Source organism: Xiphophorus maculatus, chromosome 6, assembly GCF_002775205.1.
Source record: "Xiphophorus maculatus strain JP 163 A chromosome 6, X_maculatus-5.0-male, whole genome shotgun sequence".
Lineage (NCBI taxonomy): Eukaryota > Metazoa > Chordata > Actinopteri > Cyprinodontiformes > Poeciliidae > Xiphophorus > Xiphophorus maculatus.
Window position 1 is genome coordinate 8,670,219 of NC_036448.1, and position 26,919 is coordinate 8,697,137.

At 39.8% G+C, this 26,919-nt stretch overlaps 2 protein-coding genes across 3 annotated transcripts in view; one reads left to right on the forward strand and one right to left on the reverse strand.

The window, feature by feature from the left end:
* Positions 1-353: 353 nt before the first annotated feature.
* On the reverse strand, positions 354-3,050 carry LOC102216524 (mitochondrial ubiquitin ligase activator of nfkb 1-A-like). The gene is made up of 5 exons (XM_005809244.2): positions 2,957-3,050; positions 2,693-2,819; positions 2,526-2,613; positions 2,320-2,440; positions 354-1,146 (listed from the first exon to the last, which is right to left on the reverse strand). Exons 2-5 carry the CDS (start codon positions 2,807-2,809, stop codon positions 654-656), a joined length of 819 nt encoding a protein of 272 aa, XP_005809301.1. The 5' UTR covers positions 2,810-2,819; positions 2,957-3,050; the 3' UTR covers positions 354-653.
* Positions 3,051-9,882: 6,832 nt separating this feature from the next.
* The window catches only part of LOC102234040 (vasoactive intestinal polypeptide receptor-like), a 30,565-nt gene continuing 13,528 nt past the window's right edge, over positions 9,883-26,919 (forward strand). The window contains exons 1-5 of one of the 2 annotated variants that reach the window (XM_023335666.1): positions 9,883-10,160; positions 13,567-13,660; positions 15,562-15,675; positions 26,508-26,614; positions 26,730-26,827. In XM_023335666.1, coding sequence (XP_023191434.1) covers positions 10,101-10,160; positions 13,567-13,660; positions 15,562-15,675; positions 26,508-26,614; positions 26,730-26,827 — 473 coding nt within the window. In that variant the 5' untranslated portion in view covers positions 9,883-10,100. Of the gene's footprint in view, positions 10,161-13,460; positions 13,479-13,566; positions 13,661-15,561; positions 15,676-26,507; positions 26,615-26,729; positions 26,828-26,919 lie in introns of those variants that run through there. The other variant, XM_023335668.1, reaches the window with a different exon arrangement.

The window sequence follows — 26,919 nt, forward strand, 5'->3', positions numbered from 1 at the left end:
TACCGTAACAGTATCAGACTGTTTTTTACGTGTTTATTGAATCGAGGAAAAGTTCCCCTCCACTATATGTTATACCTTGCTGTTGTTAAAAGATAAACTGTGTCACGAAAATACCACGTCACTTACTTTACCTCGGGGAAAATAATAAAACAGCTGTTTATTCATTTTGGGAATGAACGGAGTTTTCGGAATGCTGGTTTGTAATCTATTAATAAAGTTTGACTGACCTATCTGACTATTTTGTTGACATCCCCTTTATCGCAGTTCCATCTAATGGATGCATAACGTAACTCCAGCCTCTACTGTAGCGTCTATTCTATGCGCCTTATAATGCGGTGCGCCTTATATATGAAAAAAGTTTTAAAATAGGCCATTCATTGAAGGTGCGCCTTATAATGTGGTGCGCCTTAAAGTGCGGAAAATACGGTACTCGCATTATAACCCTCGGTAGCCACTAATCATAGCACTAACTGTCATTAAGGCCAAAGGTCATTAGGTCAAAAGCTTTAAATCGGTCCACTTGTGCAAATTTTTAAAAAACGTTCCAATATTATTAGGAATAGAAAGTATGCATAGTGGGTTTTTTTGGTCTTGATTTTTGTTCTTTTTTGAGTGGAAACTTTAGGCAGAGCTTTAAACCAGCAGCACTGCGCCTATCTGGATCTGTCGTCCTGTTTTCCGAACGCTTTGTACAAGACGGCGGCGAACAGAGAAGCCCCGGTGAGGCCGGTCATAGCCGTCAGCGTCTTCCACATGCTGGCCGAAGCCTCGTGTCTGTCCATGAAGCTCCTGTAGTCGCTGGGCACCAGGATGTAGCTGCGTCCGTCCTGCGGGGCCCGCAGGCTGACGACCCGGCCACCCTCCAGCACCACCTCTCCGAACCCCGTCAGGCTGCTTCCCACACGCAGCATCTGTTCGCTCTCCACCATGGCCACAGGTTTCTCGCCACTCAGACCCTGCACCACCATCTCCGCCAGACCCTCCTGAGCGCGTCTCATTTTGGAGTAAACCCACTCCATGTGGCACCCCGAGGCCTCCAGGGGGTTCTGCACCTTCACGTGAACGTCGGCGATGTAAGAACCGGGCTGGACTAAACTGAAGGGGACAGAGTTGTTGGTCTCATTCTTGTTGATTGTCCGGGAGTTCCTGAAATAGGAGCTGTAATAAATTACTGATATTTACATTTAAGTGACATTTAGCTTGATGGACCAACTGAATATAATGAGGAATTGTGAAGTGGAAAGAAAACTACATTTCAAACACACATTAAAGCCACAAAAAATAGCTGCAAAGGCTTCGAAGTGCGATTATAGTTTTAGCTTTCTTGCTCATTAAAACCTAGAATTCATAGAAACATTAAAGTAACTTCAAGATCCATAGCTCAGGTGGGAAAGTCTGTTGAGAGTACACAAGAAAAACATGGAAAAGGCAACGCACTGCAAAGAAATACCATTGCGTGCCACACTGAGTACTTCAGTTCTGCTGTGAAACACGGTGGTGGCAGCATCATGCTTCCTCTGATGCAACAGAGGTTTTGTTTTCCAGCTGCGCTACAGTGGAATGATTTAGGTGAAAACATATTTATGTGTGGCAGAATAACCCAGACCAAATGTAGAATCTGTCGCAACACTTGGAAATAAATGTTCTCAGATGCTTTCGGTCTTATCTTCCTGAGTTTGAGCTATTTTCCAAAGAATGGAGAAAGCTGCTGTAAAGTCTTTCTACAAGTATTGTAGTACAATTGTGCTAGCCTGGTAAAACCCAAGCTAGACTTTGCTTCTTCCAGACGGTCTCTAGACCATCAGTCATTGAGAAACAATTGCTTCCTTGAGGCATGAACTCTTTAAGTTTTATGCTTTTCTCAATTGCTAAACGTTTGACTGTGAGGCATACAATGCGCCGTTTTGACACTATGAAGCTTACCCAAAATTGCCTGCTCTGTAAGCAACCATCCTCCACTGCAAAGAGTGTGGAGCTGACCAAGGTGGCTGTTAATGCTGATTCAATATGTGGAAGTGTGACCTATAGAGACTTAACAGCTTTGTTCACTTCCTCCACTTCCATTGCTAAAACTACAGGCAGACTACAATTCTAAAACAGCACAGAAAATCACAACTTCTCCAACTGTTTGATGATTCGGTTGGAATTGTAGCCGAGAAATCCAACTCAAAACGAGAAAGCCCAGATAGAGCACTGAAGGGGGATGAGAGTCAAGCAGCAATGGCCAGCCTACATTTACGCGGTCCTTAAAATCCACTGAAAGGTGCAGTTGTAACGATATATTCAAAATCTCAACCTTTGAGAGAGAATTATAGTTACCAAGTCCTGGTGAGATAGTTCCAGTATTTCCAGCGCTCTTCCACCACAACCTTCTGAATCACACCATGGCATCGAGGGACAAATTTGCTTTGCAGGACCTCCCCATCAGCCTGAACAACGCCTTCATACAGACAGTCACAAAACTGAAAGTCTTCAAAAACTTCACATTGTAAAAAGTATAATAATAATATTAGACAGGTCTCTACCTTCAACAGCAACATACTGGAGTCGTTTGTGCGAAGATGCGTTCAGCACTTTAAGTAAATGATCATCAGGTTTGAAAACTGGGATTTTCTAAAAGGTGACAAAAACAAATTTCAGTCGCCATGAAACAAGGCAGAGCTGTCTTATTAATAAGAGAGGCCAAACTTGCCTTGAGCATTTTTATCTCCTCCTTCTTTTCCCGGTAGAGCTTATAAAACAAACCGGAGAAGGCAATGCTAGTGCCCATACCGATCAACACCAAGGGGTTTGGAGAAGAGTCACCCATAGCTGAACACCTGGAAAGTGAAACAGTTTAAAACAACCTGCATGGCAAAGCAGAGAAAATGTTGAGGATGGCAGTGTTAAAACATGAGTTTAAAACGGACCCATTACACTGTATTATGGTTTCAAACAGGATAAGTTAAAAACAAACCTTTATCTAATAAAACCGAAGGGTAAAGGAGTCACATATACGTGCTGGAGCAACAGAAAATGAAACAAAGGCTTATTTTGTAGTTTCAATTCCTTGTTTTCTTGATGGCGTCACGTCTGCTCAACCAATAGAATTCCAGCTGTACTTCTCTTGTCCAGCAGGTGGCAGCAGCGACGTGAGAAGTTCTTCCATTTTCATTCACGTAATTCCGTTTAAAGGATAAATAATCGGGTATTTTGTCAGAATTTGGCTCTGCACTGTCTAAATTCAGTGTTTAATATCATAATATGGATTATTTAAACAGTAATGCGTGGCAATAAAATAATTTTTCTACACATGATTAAACATTTCTAGTGTCTGCCCATTTGTTTTTAACCTGCAAAGTCCTGTGATACTCTAATTTATGGATATTATTGAAAAGTTCATTGATTTCAGTAACTCTGCTTACTAAGTGAAACACATTATAGAGAAGAATAACGCCCAGAAAGATATTCTCCAACCTTTATTTATTTTAATTATGATTATGTTTCACAGCTAATGAAAAAAATGACAATATTATAAAATTACATCAGACTAATAATAATAATAATAATCTATTACAGACTTCCAGTCTTAGTGGAAAGTATTTATTACTTGATCCTTTTAATCTAGTGGGGGGAAAAAAGAGAAAATGCTTCTCATGAATAATATTTTAGAGTTCCTGACAAATTTCTAACTATTTGCAAAGTTATATATAAAAAGTCTAAAGGTGCAAGAATTATTCTTTTTTTTTCTAATTTAAATTACTTCTTTAAGTAACTCTCTAATGTTCTTCCTTGTGCTCAGTGCTCTGAGAAGACAACCACCACTCCATGTTAGTTTTGTGTGCTTTCTTCTTCTTGTTCTGTCGGTGTGTTACTGGGTAAACCTGCCAGCATGAATGATGCATTTATGACTGGGATCATTTCTAGACTGAGTCACAATGCATTTATTTTTTAGATTTCCATCAACTTTTCTGACAGACATTGGAGTGTTTCTAAAGTACTCGTGCGGATTTCAACTGTAAGTATATTTCTCATTTTCTAATTCCAGCTTTTACATGAGAGAGATGACACCATCTGGCTCATTTGCTTCAATACAAAATGATTTTTATTTCAGCTTGCCCCCTCTTTTGTGGAAAATATAAAAATGAACACATTTGCAGTTCACCTACATGTTCAAATCGTTCACGCCGGACCAAAAAACGAAAAAAAAAAAAAGTGTCACAAATGTGGGCTGAAAAGCTGTGAAGTGCTCACGGCTGCTGAAGCATGTAATTATGAGTTACAGATCCTTCCTCAATAGCAGGTTTTCCAGACAAAGCTTGAGTGAATTTTGAGTCTGAAAGAGACTGAATGCTGCAATTTCCTTCGCTATGGTAACCTGGGCCGCCAATTTGAGCACTCAGAACCTTATCAAACTGACTTATAGAGATAATTACATCCTATATATAAAGACATGCTTTGATATATTCACACCATTATTCAGAAGCGTTGACGATACAAGCATTAGCTTGGTTAGCAGTAACATCTTGAGTTTGGCTAAACTGTCCAGAAAAGATTTAAGATTCACTTTGTTGTCTTTTCTTTGAGTACTTCCATCGCAAAAAAGAAGAAACTACAATATTTGTTGCTCTCCCATCAACTACAGCATCTCCAAGTCTTCAAGAGTGATAGCAGCTCCAGACCATCACAACTACCTCCACCACATTAGATCTCCTTTTTCTGAAACCTTCTGTTTGACTTGCACCTGACATGACGAGAAAAACGCCTTCACTTTAGTCTCCTTAGTCAACAGAATATTTCCCCAAATTTCATCAAGATATTTTTAAGCGAAAGGTAAGACGAGCCTTTCTGCTTTTGCTTTAATCAACATGGAGCTGCAACTATATCCCTTTTTTTATTTTTATGTGATGCTATTTCTGGAATTCTGCTCATCAAGGCTAAGAACGTGACATTCATGTTATACTTTTGTCATTTTCTGGCTCTTTAGAAATAATGGTAGATGCTTTATGTAAGCTTGATGTATCCATTCCAACACCAGTTCTCACGTTTATTTCATTTCTCTTTGGAATCAACAAAGTCATTTTTGCATTTTTAATTGAATTCAATGTGTGTTTGGGATGATGTCATTGTTGGCACACGTAAGTTTCAAAGTACCTGTTGAATTGAAGTGAAGTTGAAGAATTAAGAATGAATCCTTTGTCTCTTTGCTTTGTCCAAGGCACAGGAATCGCTTGCAGCAGATTAGCCCCATTAGCATAAAGCTGCTAGCGCTAGGCCTGAAAGTTGGACGCCTCGCCCTGACTCCTTCAAACACTTGGTAGCATTTTGGCCATATTTGATTTTTGTCGACTGAGCTTTTGTACAGAAGGCAAGTCACTTGTCTATATGAGGAGCAGCAAATTTAAATTTTGCTATTCTTACGGTTTGGATCGGATGGTTAAAACATTTGGGTGTTTCAACAGGACCATGAACCTGAACACATATCCACAGATGTTCTGGAATGGGTAAAGCAGGTTAACCATTGGTTTTTGGAAAACATGGATTTCTCTTGTATATAAAAAAAATCCCCATCTCATTTAAATTGACTCTACTAATGCCGATACAAAAGTTAAAAGTTAAAAATATCCAGCCAGGATTGTATTAGAAGTTTGTTGATTGTGGACCTGCATCTTCTTAAAAGGCATAGAATTAAATATTTCTGAGTATAGGTTTATATTTGCATCTCTATAATGTTGACCAGGTGTGGATTAGAAACAAATTACAATAATTTCAAGCCTTACACTTAAAATACCGTATCTATAACTCATTAAAATCGACTCAATGCTAACTGTTAGCCGCTGTCTCGCACCAAACTGAATGTTTTGTATAATTTCAGTAGACTGATGTTTACCCTAGAGAGGCAGGTCCAGAACACACATGGTCTCAACACTGAAGCAGCTAATCCTCTGATTGCTTTTCACTCAGGCAGATTAGCGGTGACCAGTGCGATCTCGCCATTAATCACAGAGTGAAGTGTCAGGCTCAGCCGGCTTCCTTATTCTCTGCTTCCCAATGTGTGCTGAGCAGAAATCTGCTTCTCTTTCTTGGCAAACATCACCTGCCTGTAACCACACACCTGCCGTACACAGACATTAGAAGAAATTATGGCACCCAGTAACATGTTCATTTATTTTCTAAAAGAAAATCAAGATCCAAACATAAAAAGCATTTCCTGTAACATTTAACAAAAGGTTCAAAAAGCTATTTTCCTCAGTTTTAATTGTTTAGTTATATCATTTGATTGTTTTTTTTCAGTATTGCTAACATTCAGGGCTGGACTTTTAAGAATAAGGGCCTCTGGGCTGTAATTTACATGAACGAAAAATGTTTTACTCATATAAATTACAAAACATTAACAGGTAGGTCTATATATTTGCAGGTACAAATTGATAGATGGTTTGTTTAAAACGTGGCAGATGGCCACATGTCGGTCTAAAAAAAAATTCCTAATTTTGACATATTGGGGTGTAGTTTCAATTCATAAAAATCCAACAATATTTTAATAAAACACCACATGCAAAATGAGCCCATGGCTTTAATATGAACATGTGCAGTATAAACAAAAAACTATTTCTTTGGGCCACCCCAAAACTTAGAGCCCTGGGCAACTGCCTCTGTTAGCAATTTTTAAAATCTGGCTTAGCTAATGTTAGCACCAATCAACCAACCTGGGAGGAAGTCAGAGTACCTGGAGAGAACCCATGCATGCACCGGGAGAACATGCAAGCAGGAAGACATTTTGAACACATGACTTTCTTCCTGCTCGGAACGAGGGCTCCCAACTTCTCCACTTGTCCTTATACGTCTAAAAGTCACACAGGCTGTCACGGGGTGTCCTAATTTTTCTACATGACTTTATGTGAACCAGCACTTTTCCCTCTCCTCTGCATGCCACTCTCACACAACGTTTTCATTCCTGTTCCACGACAGAAAAGAGTCACAGAGACTGAAAATGTAAATTCTCTCCCTGAAGCAGATTACTGCGTTTCTGGCTATCGGCTCCACAGAAATAGAAGCAAATCTTGAGGGATATCTCTGACTCCACGGGTTTTTATAGCGTAGAGGGGAGGAGAAGAAAGAGACTGCGGTGCATTAAATAATTTCAGTTCTCGAAAAGCCTCCTCTGTCGCTTCATAACGACTCATTGTGATTCAGGTGTTGCTTCATCTCCGGTACATCTGTCCTTGACGGCCCGCTGAAAGGAATAACGGCATTCGAATGGATGACGTTGGTTTGCCCATTGTTAGAAGGCTTTTTAAGTAAGGAATATGAAACTTTGCAGCTGCAAGACTGCGTCAAACAGAAGAAAAAAAAAGAACAAACTGATGGCCACAGACGAGCCAGCAAGTTACCTGACTGGAAAACAGCTGTGAAGCATCTATGGAGGAATGCAGGGGCTTTACTTAAGGATTCCCACAAGACAGGGCAATAAATTGGGGCAAAATAGATTCTTGGGGTTTACAAATAAAACAAATGTTCTTATTTCAAAAGCAAGGGGGAAAAAGTCCAATAATCCTTTATCCAGGAACTAGAAACTTTAAATCATCTACTTGAGGCTTTCTTTCGACAGTGGCTTTTGTTGTACTGTGCCTCCACAAAGGACAGATTTCCACACACTCTCCCTTAGTTCAAAACCAAACTACGAACTCCTTTTCATATCTACATATAATCCCTGTAATGCTTTTACTTTTAGTAAGTAGCAGTATTTTTTGGGAGGGTCAACTATTTTTCAGTTTTTAACTTGCTCTGTACAACATCCTTGTATTTTGATTTTTTTTTTAATTTTATTTCAGACAGTGGGGAAAATAATTGCTTCATTAATACTCAAGGTTTGGGATGCTAATTTATGTTCTAACTCTGATTCACTCCGGTCAAATTTAAGACCTTTTAAGGCTTCTTTTTAATGCTAGCTTGAACGATACTGTGTTTATTGGGATTGACTGGGAAAACTTACTACATTACAATCAAGCATAACAAAAACTGTGACCCTGGTTTGAGCTTTTGACATTGCATAGCTACAACTTTAATCCCCACAGTTCCCAGTTTTAAAAGCTTTTTGTTGTCACACAGCCTTGTATGGGCTAACAGCAAAAGTGAGTCAGTGAACGTCATCCAGCCAACTGCCGATAAATTGGCATTTCTTCATGATACAGCTAACTAGCTAGCAAGCTAGTTAGCTGTTTCATCTCGAGTCACTAAAACGAAATTAAAACGTTTGCGTGCGGCTCAAACTTTTGCCTGACAGCAAATACCCATGAGAAAAAAAAGTACATTAAATATACATGCCTCTACAAAATGTAAGACCTGTGAATAACGAATTAAAGAACAACTTAATTTAAAATAAATAAATATATAAATTTAAGACATGCGTGGACAGTTTTTTGACGCTTCGTCACAACTTTTGTCCCTGACCAGCCCTCGGTCTTTATGAAACTGTTAGCAGAACAGCTGGACTTGTACTGAGGTGGGCTCTATTTAAAGTTAGAGGAGTTCTAAGAAAATTTGTTGCAATTGTTTTTAGAGTGTTCCAGGCCAAATCTAAAAATATATTCATTGTGTTATAACAAACGTTATAACGCGACAAAAGGGTGGGTGGGTGGTGGTGGGGGAATCTATGGTACGAAACCTTATATATTTAACAAAGCTGTTGCTTTTTCTGGAACATTTCTGCGAGCTGCTGCTGTAATAAAATCGCGCTCCTCGTTGTGTTGTGGTTGTTTTGGGGGATTTATGACAGCACTTGTCGGAAATGAGCAGCAAACCCTTCTCAATCTGGTTTACACCGCCTTGGGACTCCCTGCTCCGAATGTGATTTCACCGCCTGCTCGTATCCTGAGCTCGACGAGTCTGATGCGTCTTCGTAATTATCCTCGCTGCTGCCCACAGAGAGGGATCAGAGCAGCTGTCCGGCAGTCTGCAGCTCAGCTGATCCTTTTTGGATCAGCATCTCTACGAGCCGCATGCCCTGCGTTGCTCCAGCTTGTGCGTTATGGCAACACTTTAGGAAGCGATGACCTCTAATAGGTGATTCATTTTTTGAGCAGCTGATTCTTCATGAGTCATTTCCGTCTGATTAGCACGATATTTACTCTCCATCCTCGTGTTTAGGGATGGCTAGATTTTTTTTTCATACAGCATTTTATTCCCCCCAGAAGCTGACAAAAAAACCGTAAGATTTTTCAATGGATTTGTCCTGTAAAGTCACTAAAGCATTTTCTTTATTTATGTAGGCCTATTGTCCGTTAACAAAAAAAAAAAAAAAAAAAAAAAAAATGGATGAAGAAGTTTTTGCTCCCTGTTTTTCATCCAAACATAAGATTATTGTCTTGTCCAGAAATGCAGTTTGCCTGTGAATGTTTGAACCAGGATGTCCTCACGGATTACCTGTTGCTCCACGAAGGTTATGGACTTTTGTAATTCTTTACTGTCAGGAAGTAAAAAAAGAAATGGGCAAATAAATAAATAAATAAATAAATATCTTCGGTTTATCTAAAACTCTTCAGCGAGAGTTCTGATGAGTAAAACAAGATAAAAATCATTCCTTCATATTTTAGCTCGCCCATTGGCTCCCTGTTAAATCCAGAACTTTCTTTCAACTTTCTTTTTAATACATAAAAGCCCTTAATAATCAAGATCTGATTGTTCCTAACAGAGCTCTTCTCTCCCAGACCGCAAATTCACATGTTTCTTTTTTGAATTAGAAGAGACGATGTGACGACACCGATGTGTCCGTGTGACAAAAATCCCCAAACATGTTTGACAGAGAGGACATTTTGTCTGTTATTGGAAGGGGTTTTTTTTAATTTCTTTTTTTTTTTTTACGCACCTTGTTCGGCGATGATTTCTCATTGGTTTGATTCGACTGGAGGAGGAAGAGGAAGAGGAGGAGGAGGAAGACTTGTGGCGCGGAGCAGATCTCTCCACCAGGAGCGCAGAGCGCACAGAACACAGCGACCCATTCAAGACCTGCTTCGGATTATCACAGATTTTTTTGAAGACTTATTTAACATTCCTCATATTTAAAAAAAAAAAAATATATATATATATATATATATTTAATCTTCTGGTTGATTTAGAGGATTATGTTGGTGCGGTTCTCTAGGAGCATTTGCCTGTTTTTGTCCTGCGCGCTGTTGGATCTGGTGAGTGTATTTAAACTCTCTGAGTTTTCTCACGACTTGAACTTTTCGCTCGTTTTTTTCTCCAAGCGCTCTCGTCGGTTGGTCTGCTACATTGGGAGATGTCAGACTGACCGTCTGGTTGTAACTCGTGTTATATGCAGATGGTCTCCAAAGTGGCTGCTGGATGTAGCGCGCACCAAACTGCTCCGCGGATCATCATCTGATTTCACACACTGATCCGTGTTTGTGGATGGAAATGTTGCGATTTTACCGTCGTTTTATCACCGGGACGCGATGTTAATATCTTTTGTGTGTGTGTGTGTGTGTGTGTGTGTGTGTGTGTGTGTGTGTGTGTGTGTGTGTGTGTGTGTGCCTCCATTTCCTCTCCAAGTTCTCACTTCTCAGTTCATTTTTGCCTCCAACTCAAAGCCGCAGTCCTCCAGTGACTCAGTGACGTCTGCGTATTTTGAGTTTCTTTACATGACCAAGGTTAGAGAAGTCATCCAGCGGGGAAACCATGGCAACGACCTTTCCTTCGTCTCTCTTCTGCTCCCTGGTTTTCCACTTCCATCATCATCCGCTGATCGGCCCGGAATTCAGCTGGAGGTCGGATCTCTTTGAGCAGCAGAAAGTGCGTCTCAGCTCTTTGGATGAACGGAAAACAGAAATTAAATCAGGGTATTTCTAAACGTGAGATCATCCTCCCGCCTCACTACTTGCACAACTTAACAGGAACTCTCATCCCTCACTGTCAACATTGCCAAATCATCACTGTGGGAAATAACAGAAGAGAAAGTGAAGCAGCAGGACTCATATGGGCCCTGTTAGTGGTCAACTACATCAGTCTGATGAAAGGAAAGACTCATCCAGCAAAGCAGAATCAACAAATCGCCATGAAAAAAACTTCTGTGGAGTATCTTGTAAAAGTATCGAGTTTTTCCGCAAGTAAATAACCCGTGGCATTTGGATGCAGCCCCATTAACTCTGAAACCCCTAGTTAAAAACTAGTGCGCCAGTCAATCTGAAAAGTGTGGCATGCCTTTGTGTGCAGCCTCCTTTACTGCGATAGCCATAAATCACATTTGTGCAACCAATTTCCTTCAGAAGTCAATAGATTAGTATTTTCACACCTTGAGTACTTATTGAAAGCAAGTCCAAGAGGAGTGACGTGCGTTGCATGGAGCCCCCTTTACTCTGGTACCCCAAAGTAGGGGTGGGCGATGTGGACTTACAGGTTTTATCACGAGATTTTGTTGTACTATTGTGATAAAAGGTGACAATACAAACTGTTTAGAACTTATTTTTTAGGTAACTGACACAACAATCACAAAAACCGCTCTTGAAAAAATATTCCCACTTTTTAGATTACGCTTAGATTTCATGCGCACAGTTATTGTATTTGATAATATTTTCATATTGGAACTCACACTGAACAAACAGTGGAGAAAATAGTAAGACTAACGATCAAGACAGACACTTTTGTTTTTGACATCATTCATTCGAATTTTTCATGACAACAATAAATTTAAATTCTTATTATAAAAATGTATTGCAATAAATGATGAACTATATAAACGCTCACCACTGCTCCAAAGTAAATCGCAGTGCAACTAATTTCCTAGAGATGCCACCTAATCAAAAATATTTGAAAAGTGTTCACGCCTGAGGAGTCTCCCACAAAAATAACAACAGGAATTTGTATTTCAGTCCCCTTTGATGCCCTGGAATAAAACCCAGCGCAATCACGTGCCTTTAAAAGCCATTGAACATGAAAAAAAGTTTTTAAAAATGATTGAAAACCACTAATGTGCCACATTGTCAAAATTGTGGAAACGGGGCATGGAAAACCTGAAGTGGACATGTTATTTTCAGAAACTCAAACCAGCAAACAAACCACATTTTGATGTATTCGAAACAACTTCGAAATACAGTTAGAGTGTTTGAGGTTACATCACTTTGTGCTTTTCAGGAACAATAATCGGACTGTGAATGCACGCAAACCAGGTCAGCTCGCCAGCTGGGTCAATTGGTGTCGGCTTTGTATGGAAAACACACACTGTCTGCAGGTGTATGCAAATGTTTCTCGTTGTCAAGCCAAGGAAAAAGCTTTGCCTTATCTACGGTAATGATTCCATTGAAATCTTGCCAACATTGTCTGTGGTGGAAACAAACAAATTAACCAGAGAGCAGCCCACGCTTTTCACAGGTGACAACTTGGACTGTTGCAGTGGTTCCCAAAGTGTGGGGTGCGCCCCCTAGAGGGGGCGCAGCGCCATTGCAGGGGGTTGCGAGAAGCATTATGGATGAAAACCCCCCCAAAAAACCCAAAAGTGTTTTACTGTAAAGATGGTTTGTAGTTTGTTTTGTTGCAAACTGAAGTGTGAAATAAACTTCAGTGGAGTTTGAAAACAAAATATGTGTATAGGTTTATGTCTGGTTGAACAACGTGTGTGCCCAGTTGATTTTATTTTTTCTTTTTGGGGGGGGGGGAGTTATTGTAATCCATAGGAGGCCCCAGAAAATCTTTGGGAACCACTGGACTATAGTAAGGTTTGTTTTCCTAATATTTAAAGAAACCCACAATTAGTCCCAAGGTCATAGAGGGGGTAAAAAAAAAAAAAAAGTAAAAACGTTTTGAGAGGCAAAATTCTAACACTTCTAATGAACCTGAGCACGTTGTCCCCCATGGTGAAACATGGTGGTGGCTGGGTTATGCTGGTGTGGTTGGTTTTCTTCCAACTTGAATAGGAACGTGGATGGAGCTACTTATCTGAGATTTCAATAAGAAAACCCGCAAAAGAGTTGAGAGTAGGAGTAGGAGTAGGTGGAAATCCATGCAAACATACGGCTTTTGCTACACAAGAACTGTTTGGATCAAAGCGTGTTCACGCATTAGAACGGCCTAGTCAAAGAACAGACATAAATCCAATGGCGAATCTGAAGAATGCTTAGAAAATTGAAGTTCGCAGATGCTTTCTGTCCAGTTTATCAGAGTTTTAGCTAGTTAGCAAGGAAGAATAGACTGTAAAGACTTGTAGCTGTCTCCAACACATCAAATGTTTTGTGAGAAATTTTTATTTAAAAAAAAAACACACACTTGTTCCACCAGTTTGTGTTGGTTTGTCATTAAAAAAAAATGCTGATAAAATACATTTATTTATTAATTTATTTTCTGGGGACAATATACATTATTTAACATGTTGGTAAATACGACGGAATTAGACAAAAGGCTATTTTTCTTTTATCGATGGCTAATTTTGTCTAACTAAGAACAAACAAAGATGATACAAAACAACAAAATTACTTCATTAAGCGACCAAATGTGAAAAGAAATTCAAGGTGTGTGGACAATTATGCAAAGCTCTCGTGTTGCACAGCACTTCCCGGAAAACGCAGAGAAGACAAAAGTGAAATGTTGTGTCTGCAGGTGCGTTCGGCGCAGAATCCGATGTGTGGCCTGATTCTGGAAATAGACAAGGAGAGAGCCATGTGCCAAGCTCAGGTTGGGAACAACACGACAGGTATGTGGGCGCCGTACTTTGTGTGCTTAGTTTTACTTCACTTTGGTGGCTGCCATTATTCTGTCCCATAATCCTTTGCGCATCACAGAGCTGGGTTGTAAGCCGTTCAGACCTGGCTTTACGTTCTCACCTGCATGGCTGAACACCAGTCCACCTCACTCCCGCTTGTTATCATGTTCAATCATTGCTGTTTTTGACTCTCCGACGTCTCGCACAAGTGTTCATATCTCGTTAGCTTGTCACTTTAAAAACCATGGATGTCAATGTATTTCTATGTGACAGGCCAACACAGAGCAGCACACCAAAGCTTTCCAAAGTTTTCACTGGAAAAACTCAAAATTTTACCAAGTATTTTTTGTTTCTAGTGCAAATATCTTAGCACGGTTGGAATAAGACAAAACTGACTTACAAGTAACTTTTAATCAAGAAATAGGAGAGTGTTTTAAGTCACTAATTCCTTAACATTGATGAAAAAAGTGCTCCTTGCGTTGGAAGATTATTTTACTTGTAACATGGGTAAAATAAGTAAAATAACTGGCTAATGGAAATAGTACTTTTTTCTCAATATTAAGGAATTGTTGACCTAAACCACTCTCCTGTTTCTTGCTGAAAAGTTACTTGCAAGTTAGTTTTGTCTTATTTTAAATGTACTAAGATATAGACCAAAAATAGTTGGTTAGATTTTGTTTTTCTTTTTGCAGCGTTCACATGTCTTCGTTCCACTTTACATAACTGAGAAGTGGAAGGAATTATTGATAAAAATTATGTACTGTTTTCAAACTTGTAGTAAAAATTATTATTAGAATTATTTAGTGGGATTGCATTCAGGCCTTTTACCTTGATACCCTTAAATAAAATCCAGTAGAGCGAAATGTCCTCTGAAGGCTTTTTTAAAAATTATTTTAACCTGTGTGTATTTCAGTACTTTAATCTCAATGTAAATATTTCATAGATACGGAACAAAAAACAGTATTCACTCTCTATTTGTAGAATTACATTTTACTTTGTTGCTTTTAGTTGTTGTTTTTCTGCTTTCTGACACGCCCCAAACTGTGATGTTATCCCGTCACAGAAAATTCCTGCAAGTTTCCATCAGAGTTTGTATTTGTGACAAAATGTGGAAGAATCAAAGTCGCTTGAAGCTTAATTAAAATTTTCTGGAATCACCTCGCACTGTAAGCAAATCGAGCGCTCCTTTGGGACGGAAAAGCAAAACAAATCCACCCGAGCCAGAACTTTCATTTACACGAATCACTTTTTTACAAAAGAAACAATCAACCAACGAATATGCAACAAAGAACCTCAATTTGGTGAATTGTTGTTTTTATTCTTGACAGGTTTTGAATTACATGTGACGAAGTGATGGGGGGGGAAAGCACACAGTACGCCATGACACTCGGCTCGCTTATGATTTCACCGAGTGTGACTGAAACACTGGCGAGAGACGCTGGGAGACTGCTCATTTTCACACAACACAAAAGTCATTAAACTCTCATCAGCGTTTTCACTTACTCGTGATTTGCAGTGAATAAACTCCATCTCGAATGTGTCCTCAGGGTAGTGTTTCGATAGGTCGTGGGAGCAGGTGTGGCGCCGTGGCGACCTGATCCCTAAAGTTACGGCTTCATCTTCTGAATTCAAACAGCAGCGAAGGAAGGAAAGCTGCTTTAATAGTCATGGTGACACTGTGTTACCTCAGGCTGTCCGCCGTCACGGACCCGAGCCACGGCAGCAAACGTTACATGTTTCAGCTGCCGCGGTAACTCCATCTTCAGCTTAATCGGGCTGGCGTTCGTCATTAACGCCCTGATCTTGAGCCCTTTGGTTGTACAGTGTTCCCTCTGTTGATTATGCATCGCTTTTGGTCATTTCGGCTCATATTCTTCTGTTTTCCCTGGTAGGCTGCAACATCACTTGGGACAAGATCGCCTGCTGGCCCTCTGCCGACGTCGGAGAGGTGGTCACCATCCCGTGCCCCAAATATCTCTTCTACTTCGCCAGCAATGCTCTTCCTCGTAAGACTCCACCTTATGAATTTAATTGTGTTTGGTGTGAAGCGTCTGCTAATATCCTTATGGTTTCTGTAAAACAGTTTTCCCACATTTCTGAGCAGATTTGCACTGAAATGACTTATAACAACAAATAAAACAAGTAAATTACCCTATTTAGTGACTTTTCTGGCTGATACTAATATGGTGGTATTAGTGTAGTTTATTAGTGTATAAACTACACTAATAGCACCATATTAGTGTAGTTTATGTTACAGGCATGTTTCTGTCAGCCGTGCTCAGAACTGAAGAAGGCTTTTGGATTAGAGGTGAAACGTCTTTAAGAAACACAGGAAGTTCATTTGCCTTCTATTTAGATTTGCAAAGCAAAACATGAAAAGTGAAGCTTAGAGGTGAGGAAGTGTTTTCCAGGGTGTGGTACTGCAGTGTAAATAAAAGCTGCACTTCTGTTTTTAAATGACAGAAAATGAGATAATCTTGTGCGGTTTTGTACATGTGTATGAAATTTGTGCTTTGTTTATTGAACTAGGCTAGAAAATCCTATCACCAACCAGTGGCAAGCTGTGACTTTTCACATTTTAATTCTGGCTGTGATAATACACCTGCACATGGATTATATTACAAGTTAAATACAAGTTTTGGGGGTCATAAAACATAATCCGGTGTTTTTTTCAAAGGGTTAAAATGATAAAACTGAGGGAATAACATATTAAATGCACTCTTAAACATTTCTTATATTGTTATCCAGGTTAGGAGGACAACAACTGTTGAAGTAGATTACATTAGTCCAAACTAATAACCTGATTGTTTGGCCTGTGGTGTTTCACTCTATCTGTACTGCATCGCTGCTGATGGACCATTGTTTGCGGTTCGCGTTGCACATTTGAATATGCCTCGTGTGCTGGCTTAGGTTCATTTCTCACTAGGAATCATTTGTATTCTGATTATTCATGTGCATGAACGACATGGCTGCCCGATGACTCAGTCTTGCTGTTTCTCACGGCGGTGAAATTCGCCTTGATTTATTATTGTGAGTCAGGGTCTTTAAATATTTCAAAGAGCCTGACAGTTTCCCTTTTGCGGTAGATTACATAGGTTTGCTTGGTTTGACCCATTTCAAATATTGAACTTTATCAGTCCAAGCGTTATCGGTGTAGTCGCTGTTGCGCTGATGCACAGTGTATCATAAAAGATGTTATAATCTGTGGTAATCTACTGCTGTTCGTCTTGGGTAATTCTGCAGAACAAGATAAACAAACAAACAACGCTTCCTCTGTCAGCGCTCAAATCTGTTCTGGGAAAATTCACGCTTATCTAGAACTAATTCAGTCATAACATAATTCAAGTTTATAGTTCAGCAGCAATGCATTCTGAATTAAAGTCTAAAACGAACCAGTTCATGTTCAAATAAAGCTTCACATTGTTAGATATTTAATCAGATAGTTAGCGTACTTGTTATGATAGCATAGGTGGCCTTGGCATTGCCAGTTTATTTATGTCATTTTAAATCTCTCCTGCTCTCTTTTCTCACACAAACTGTACTTTAATATAGATAAATTCCCAATGTAGCTGTTCACATACCTACATGTTTCTTTGCTCCTAATGTCAGAAAGCAAAATAAATCTAAACTTATGGAGTCCAAAGGGATTTTTAGAAGGGCAAGAATGGCATTTGTCTTTTAGAAAGATCCTGGTTTTTGTTTAAACCTGTCAGTAGATACAATCATCACATAAAAACACCATTTGAACTCTTATTCCTGCCATACTTACCTGTGTGACAGTCAAAGAAAAAAGTTAAATGTGACACAGTGCACCAGGGTGAGGCTGCATTCCTTTGTTCGTTTCTGTTACGCCTGCAAACAAATTCACATTCCCTGCCTGCAGCAGGTTCACACACATTAACACAACAACAAGGGCGCAGAAAGAAAACCTTAGCATAAGTTATCAATTTAAATGGCTTTCAGTGTACAGAGTTAAGCTTAAAGAAATTGGAGAGGCATAGAATATCAACAACCAGTGTTTCCATTACAAACGTGCCCCAAAAATATTAAACAATGTCGAAGAAACTCAATTTCCCAATTGCGGTGTTTCCATTAAATAAGAAACTGAATTAAAATCACACATAAATAAGCTTGTTCATGCAATACGTCATTAAAAACTAATGCGGTGCCATCATCGCCAGCAGTAACATCCGGTTGTTGATCCCATTTGGATACAGTCCAAAATCTGCCTCATCCCAGCTCAGAAACAGTTTAGCGAAAAACACAAGTTTTCTCAAAATTGCCGCATTTCCGTTGAGCAAATTTATTTTCATAATTCCATTTTGCGCTATTTTATGGCCAGTGGAAACGCAGCTTGTCTGACCTGCATCTACGAACATGTATACACACACAGTCCTGTCCTTAAGTTTGTATCTTCATGTGGAGATGTCACAGTTTTTTTCTGCATTAAGAAGCTAAAATTAGCTGTGAATCGTCTCATGGTGCCGAGATAAACGCAGCTGAAATTTGTCATGTAAAAGTCACAGTCAATAAGTTCAAAATTTTTCAAAAAACAAGCTTAATGTACAACTCATAAATGCACCTATTTGGACACGTTGCACAACTCTGGTTTTAAAGACGACAAGCTTACAGATTCAGCTGACTGATAACCAAGCTTGCTCCACCCTCTATATTCTCCTCTTTTACACCCGTTATCAATGGCAACAATCATAATCTGCTGCAACAGGAAGTGTCTTTATCAAGCGTACTTTACATATTTTCCGGTGCACTATGTCGTGTTTTCTTAGTTCTGTATCTGTCATACAATATTCCTCATATTTTCGCAGTTATTGGACTCACCTGTAATCACCCTCCCCAGCTTAAACACATCTCAACTCAGTCAGTCACATGTCAGATCTTGTGCTGTTGTCACAAACCTATTGGTTCTTGCCTGCTGTTCAATAAAACAAAACCAGCGTTTTAGTGTTTCAAGTCTGAATTTCTTTTCTAGACGGGAGATAACAGACGAAACTTGAATGTCACTCATCTCACTCCCTCTCCATTTTTAGTTGCAAATATTCGCACCTCACCGGCTGTTGCCAGCATCGTCGTGCTTAATATGCGAGAAAGCAAAGCGGAACTACGGGGCGCTCAGAGCATCCCGCTGGTTCAGACGTATGATGTAGTTCTGCTCCACGGTCACACACCGTCATCCCAACATCCGAGTGACATGAAACAAAACAAGATCTTCTTGCAGCACCATCAAAGAAGACATGCTGTTTATGTGTCTTTCTTTGATGTGTGAAAGCCTTGCGGGGATGCAACGCTAATTATGTGCGAACTATCCCCTGGACGAGGAATTCGCTGGCTGATTTGTAAGACTGTGTGGGCCGTCCTTCCGAAAATGATTCCCTGCATCTCTCCACTTGTCACTAATTGTCACACTGGGTCATTTTAGTGTAATTATGCTGTAATATTTGAAAGAGTTGTTTATTTGTCTTCTGTAAGCTGAAAAGCCTCAATTTTATGTTGGTGCACCAATTTTGTATCTTTAAATATGAATACATAGTACAAAGATAAAAAAAAAAAAGAAAACACACCCAAGAAATTACAAAAAGTAAGAACAATAAAAGAGAATTCAAGAAATAAGTAACAAGTTGACTTGACACTTGCATGAATTTATTAATGTTTACAATATGATGCATTGACTTCTTGTTTTCCTTTGCATGCTGGGATATTTCACATTTCATTGTAAATTAACCATGGATAAGCGAAAGAGTAACACACATAGGAAGGAAAGGTTCTGTGATTTGAGATAAAGTAAAAGATTTAACATGACATGGTCTCATAGCCATTGCTCATCATTAACAAGATAAGATTTGCTCGAATATATTGTCATATATTCACTTCCTTGCAGTGAAGAGTTAGGACACGAAGGTCTCATTGTGACAGGCAGGTTGTGTCCCTGAAGACCACCCACTCGTTTAACAGAGAGAGATCCTGACTTTTGTAACGCCGAGCCGGGGTCAAGGTTCAACTTTACTGAAGGAAGGCAGTGAATACCTGTGCGGCCATCAACCACAACAGCTACAGCTGCTTCCTGCTGCACTAGAAGTGGATCTATAGAGTCGATCTCTGTTTTTGTGACTAATTTACCAGGCTGAATTCCCCACACTGCTCTGAGGCCCTACTGCTCCGATCCACAACCTCCTTTACCGTCTTGCTCCTCTTCTCTTTCCTATTTATCATTCTCTACAATTTTTAGGACAGAACGATGTGCACGCACATTACAAGTTTACTTACAAGAATAGATGCACATTTATACATAAAGTTTCTTACAAAGTAGCAATACTCTTTTAACTATTTCCACTTTTTTTTTTACATCATAAATAAAGACGTAAATGTACTTTTGTGGTATTTTATGTGAGAGACCAGCGGTGTGCATCTCAGTCGTTGTGTCTTTGGGTAAAACACTTCACTTGATATAGTGCTGTACTAGTAAAGGTCTGTTACCAATACAAAATAACTCATAAACGTGAATTTGAAGGAAAAATAATTAGGGAAAACTTTAGTGTGTTAATCAATCAACCAATGAATCAAATTTTATTTGTATAGCACATTTTAGCAGCGAGGCATTTCAAAGTGCTTTACATCATTACAAACACAAAGTCACGCAACATAGAATCAACAATCAAACCATTACTTTAAGTCACGTGCCATCATGAAATTTGTAATTGATTACGTTTCAAATACAACTCTAAACAGGTGGGTTTTTAGTCGAGATTTAAAGGAAGTCAGTGTTTCAGCTGTTTTACAGTTAATTTAGATTAATTGATTAAATAGACTGCTTCCGTAAACAACAGCGGTGGACATAAAAGTCGCTTCTCTTGGCCAACTGGGGGTTAATATTTGATTCAAAAAACGGTCTGATGGGACGCTGGAAAAGATTATTGTTGTGTGCAAGTTGTTGCCAAAACGACAGTTAGCCTATCAGCAAAGCTATTCAAGCCTAAAATAGCTTCTCAATGCTAAACACGTAGCAGCAGCACTGACGTCCCCAACTCTCTCCACAGTCCACATTTCTAAAAACAAACAAAAAAACCTTTTCTTTTCTCCCCTCCAGGGGGTCTTTTTGTGGGCTCTAATGTCCCTTATATGAAACTAGGCTGACAGGAAAGGGGAAGACATGCGGCAAATATCGCCGGGTCCGGGAATCGAACCCGCAACAGCCGCGTCGAGGACTCAAGGCCTCCAAGCGTGGGTCGCGCTATCCCCTACGCCACTACGCCCCAAATAATACATTTTCAAGGAAGTTCCATGAACGATCAGGGGTTCAGCACTGCACCAAGCTGATGATTGCATAACCTAAATGGCAGATTTAAAACAATAAATATCTTTTTTGTTGAACTCAAATGTCTAGTTAATCAATAATTTAGCAGCAAAAAGGCTTTTAAAATTGAAAATGTTGCTTATTTTGCCAATATGTTTTCAATTAAAACGGAATTAGTTTTAATCAATTAATTCATTAAATACAGACCTTGCAGTTAACTTGATGATAAATTTTAGTCCCAATACTAAAAATAATACATGGTTTTCAATATTTCTTACAAAGGGCAATGTCCACTTGTAATACTTACTCAGTGCTTTGTAGATCCACCTTTTCGTGCGATTATGGCTCCAAAGCTTTTGTTATTACAAAGGAAGTCAAAAGGGTAATGAAAATGGTTGCACTGGATTTCGTTTAGGAGCATTTGGAAATGTCCGCTCTAAGTGAGTGAAACTCTGATCGAGATGTTTAATCTAGAGCCAGCAGGAACAATCTATCTCCTGCTTGCATGTCACTTTTTGGAGAATGAAAACGGTCCCGACCTAAGATTTACGACGGGCGTACAAAGAGTTCAGCTGAGAGAAGAAGGCTTCTGTGGGAAGCTCTGCTTTGACCCAGATGGGAGCTGGTGTGACCTAGGCCAAGACGGCACTCCAGGGAAAAGATGGAAGGAAAGATTCATAGGATCAATTAGGCCCAGATGGTTCAGGACATGATGAAGATCAGACCTCACAACAGAAAGAGAAACTACTTGTTGCACATGATATGTGTAAATCAACGTATTGGTGCAAGCCATATAAGTAGGGAATGTCTGGGCTTTTATACATCCTGAACCTGTGGAACCTCTTGTCCATTTGCTCTCATTCACCTTGAGAGTTTGCAGAAACATAAAGGTTACCTGCTTGCGTGTTTTCCTTTGTTTGTGTGTGTATTCTAGAAAATGTGGAAAGAGGGCTGCTCGGCTCTGTGCCGTCGGGAACAGTTGTGAAAGGCCGGAGCTATTGACACATCCCGAGCCGTTCTTTTTATAAGGCTCACGCAGTAAAAACAAGCATTACGAAACGTGGCGCCACGGACGTCGAGGGGCCAAGCCATAAATTGAACTACGACAGCTTGCCATTCTCATGAACTCTTTACCTAGTAGGCTGAGCGCAAACACGCAGCCATTCATCTCGGGAGTCTCACCTTCTCTCCGGGCTCTCGGTGACAGAATGCCCGGACGTCAACCTGCGTGCCATAAAACTGCTGATGCTGATGTAATTCCTCTAACATCCATCTTCATCCTCCCAGAGCTAATTAGAGATGATAACGGAGTTCAATAGATTATACTGACAAAGATTTTTGATTTAACGAGGCTAAAAATGCAACTGTTATTTTACGAGGAACTAATTTTGGCTCGACTGTCACGCGTGGCTTTGAAAATGCTCGGCGTCTTGCTTTTTTGGGGAACGATGAAAGCATTCTTCTGGCAATCCCTCAAACAGGCCAAATCCAGCGGTAGCATTGGCTGAAACAGTGGGGGCTTATCTCCTCCTTTGTGTCTTGTCGTATTGTTTGAAGAAGCTAAGCCTCGTTCTTCTCTGCATTATGCCGCTTAGGTATTTGACCAAAGTTTTAATGCCGAAAACATTCTTACACTCTGGAACTGTTTGACATTTCACCAACTGCGCTTTAATTTGATAGAGGCAGAGTAAAGTGATACGGTTGAGAAATGTCAGGAATGTCAAACCTGAAGCAATCGGATTAGTCTGTCGCCGGCGCGTGACACTTTTTCTTACCGTCACAGAATGAGGTAAGGAAATGTTGCAACGACGCATTGAGGAACAAACAATGATTTGTTTTACTGCAGGATTGTGGATGCTAGAACACAAAGTGAGGTGTGTGTTGATGTTGCAAGACACACGTCTGTTTAATGATTAATGGCCTAAATAGAGAGCTACCAGGAAGAACTGTCATATTTCAATTCAATAGGTTTTACAACAAAGGGAAGTCAAATCACATGTCAATTGGACCTACTTAGGTCCGATTTTTACATTTTTTTCTTTAATATATGTATATATATACTGTATATATAACTGGGATGTTCCACACAGTTCTGTGATTAGTTGATATGCAGCAGGTTTTAGTGTAAAATATTAAACTTTCTGTTTAATCAGAAAGTTTAGGTTTACTGCGTGCCAGAATTATATGCAAATCGGTATTTTTGCTCTAACTGGAATAGTTTTCAATTAAAATTTGCGAAACTTGGCACGTTATATGGCAATACTGACACATGCGCAGATCTAAAATTTTAAGCTGTTCTGCATAATGGTAAACATACGGCAGCCATTGTGATGATATTTCGTCTGGTGCAATGTGCCAACTTTATATGCAAGATGGGACGTGGAGGTGCCTTGAGTCAAGCTGAGAAATCTAAAATTATTCAAAGGCCTCATAATAACATATCTACCTTGGAAATAAGCAAAGAATTGGGCCGTGATCATCGTACCATCAAAATATTTGCGAATAACCCCTAACTTTTCAACGGACGTTCTGACAAAGGGAAGATTCGTAAGATAGCACCTGTTTCGCATCGAGCAATGAGTAGAATCAAGAGAGAAATCCGCCGTAACCCTCTTGGAACTAGCAAAGAGGTTTTTGAAAACGCAGACGTTCCAGATGTACCCAAATCAACTCGATGTCGTATCCTGAGGAAGGTGGAAAACCAGAAGTTCGCCCACCATTAAAGGATGTTCACAAGAAGAAGAGGATGGAGTGGGCAAGAAATCACATGAAAGTCAATTTTCAAACAGTTTTGTTCACCGACGAGTGTAGAGCGACCCTTGATGGATCCGATGGATGGATGGAGGAGACGATGGTATTGCAAGGAGGGTCCACGTCCCCATCGAATCAGGCGTCAGCAAGGAGGAGGTGGTGGTGTGATGTTTTGGGCGGCAATCATTGGAAACGAGCTGGTAGGACCATTCAGAGTTGCTGATGGGGTGAAAATGACTGCCAAACTCTACATTGACTTCCTCAAGGAGCACCTGGAACCTTGGCACAAGAAGAAGGAATTGTCATTCCGGAAAAATATGGTATTCACGCATGGTAATGCCCCATCCCATGCTGCGAGGCTTACCAACGAATATTTGCAGAGTGTTGTTGCGAAGCATGGGAAAATTATGGAATGGCCAGCCTGTTCACCAGATTTGAATCCCATCGAAAATCTGTGGAGCATCCTGAAAAGGAAGCTTTACTCCGGTGAGAGGCATTTTCCAACTGGGGATTTGCTCAACATCCCCAGTTGGAAAATCCCACTGGTTTTCCAACTGTCAAGAGTTTCGCTTTCCAGAAGCAAACTTTACTTAATGGTTAGCTAGTTGTTAGCCTGGCTGGTAAAAACCCAATCCCTGTTCTGTGTTATTTGCTTCGTCCAGAAGGTGTGTACACTCTGCTATTGATATTCCTGGAGGTGTGGACTCTGTTGACGTTTTAAATTTTACCCAGTAGCTAACATTTAGCTGTGACGTATGACATGCGATACTATGAACCTCACCGGCCAGCACGGTCTGAACTGCTTCGTTCATTTCCTCCTCTGCCATTGCTAAAACTACAGGCAAACTACAGCGCAGAAAATCGTCATCATTTCTCACAACTTCAGCCAGGCTAGGCTAATGTTACGGTTATCTGACAGGGACTAAAAACGGTGTCTTACATGTAAATCACTTTCGTAAAAGTCTATGTATCCTTTTTTTTTAAACTAATTTATTTTTTACTGGATACCAAAAACGGTGACATTTTTCATTTTTACTTCAAGTCAAATTTTCTGAGTTAGAAAAAACAAAAACCTTCAGACTATTTGCTGCTGAAAATGGTGAATAGTAGATTTTGCTGCAGCTGGAGCTCACCACTGGGTGATGAACTGATGAGAAGCAGAGCAAGACTTGATGAGTTATAGCTCCATCAATGATTAACAAAGCCAATAAGGAGAACACACACCATGTTGTTCACTAATTCTGGTAACCTGACGCAAACTTCATCCTGGAGAGATCCGTAAAGCCTTGTCTGAACCTGAACTTTAAAATGAAAGTTGCCCATCAGTGTGTACTCAGCCTCTGGAGGACTAACATGTTCAAGAGTATGTCAATCCTGCGATACTAAAAAAAATTATCTTCTACTCCAAAATGGCCGACAAAAATATTTATAGGAATGGTTCTTATTGAAATACTCAATAGGTTTAGAGATTTGTGTTAACTTGGTGCAGGTACATCTGTATACATGTGAATTTAATTTAGAAAATAATTAATTTAGGTAATGTTTTTTTTTTTTTAAATACACATACAATAAACAAAAACAGACAAAACAACAACAAGACATAAACTCATACATAGACTGATTACACAAACTTTTCAGGTGTTTAAATCTGTTTAATTTTGTTGCTCTTACCCAAAACATAAAACTCAGCTTCTTAGAAAATGCAAGTACCACATAAAACCATTGAAGAAGGTGTTTCAGTCACAGAAATGTCAGCCATACTTTACTTGGCATTATCAGTTAGGTGTATTTTTTTTTTATGGGGGTTAATATCAGCCCAGATTGTTGGTCCTTTTGGTTTCCTGAGTCTTTAATGCAGTTATTTGTGCTTTTGACAGTATGGACAGGTGCCAGGTGGAAAATTAATTTATCATCTCTATGAAGCTCAGCAGCAAAAGAGAAAAGAACGAGAAAGTGCTTGTGAAAAATTCATTCGCACAACGAATGAAGACAGAAGGTGAAAGATTAACTACAGAATGAAAAACAATAACAGATATACAGAAATTCACTTTTTTTTTAATGTAACCTAAAGAATATTATTTTCTACATTAGTTTGAGTTTCCGCTTAACTATTTTTTTTTCTACATTTTAGCTTCTTTTATTTTTATATTCCCTTTCTTCTCTCATCCGGTGTGCCCGGTTTTATTTTTTGCTTAAACCTCCTTCCCTGCGTCCTCCTTTACTGTCCTTAACATCTTCCCAGTCCGTTCAACTCTTCAGTACTCCTCTCATCTCCTCTCTCCTCTCCCAAGCTCCTTTTTCTTCTTCTTTTTTTCCCCCTCGTCATCTTCTTTCCTCCATTGACCGCTAATCTTAACTGGCTTAATCCGTTCACTGAAGGGCAACTTTCTACTCCTTAGCTATTTGTCTTCAGCTCTTTCTCCTCTCCCCCCCTCAAAGAAAAACATCTCTGCTTGACCTCTTTGTTTATGTGTGTGTGTGTGGTCGCAGCGTGAGAGTAATTAAGATACTGATGGAGGCAAATACACATGGGAACTGCGTCTGTATCTCAGAGCCAGTTGGAAAGCCATCCCCCCTTTTTTTGTCCTTTCGGCGTTTGGGAGTATCCCACAGAGACGAGCATATCTCACAGAAACGTAATTAAGAGTGAGTAAATGTAAGAGCTGTTGATACCCCTTTCAGCAGCCCTACTCATTGCTCTACTTTTACACGACACGTGCGAGAGACGTCATCGCGCCACAGTGAAACGGCGGTAATTCTCCCGTGTCTGCTCCTCAGGTAATCTGTCAAAGACCTGCACTGTGCAGGGCTGGCCCCCCAGCAGCCTGGACGCCTACATAATGGACTGCGGCTACAATCCCAACAACACGGCGGAGGAGAATTCGGTCAGTTTGGCGACTCGATGCTGATGTGAATTCATGTGTTTTCTGTTTTATTTTTCTTATCTCAAAATGACTTTTTTTTTTTTTGAGTCTGGTATGACTGATAATGTTGTTGCAGGGAGATTTTTACATCACCATCAAAGTTGGCTACACAATCGGTCACAGCGTTTCCCTTATTTCTCTGATGGTTGCCATCACCGTACTCTGTTTCTTTCGGTAAGGAATATTCTCAAACCAAACATATATTTATTTCATCGTTTAGAGCACAGTTTTCCAACAAACTATCATCCCTACGATCACTGGAGATC

Coding starts and splice junctions, on each gene's coding strand:
- LOC102216524 (XM_005809244.2), bottom strand. CDS start 2,809: ATGGGTGACTCTTCTCCAAACCCCTTGGTGTTGATCGGTATGGGCACT. Junction 2,441..2,525: donor CCAGTATGTTGCTGTTGAAG/GTAGAGACCTGT, acceptor GTCTGTATGAAG/GCGTTGTTCAGGCTGATGGG. Junction 1,147..2,319: donor AACTATCTCACCAGGACTTG/GTAACTATAATT, acceptor CTCCTATTTCAG/GAACTCCCGGACAATCAACA.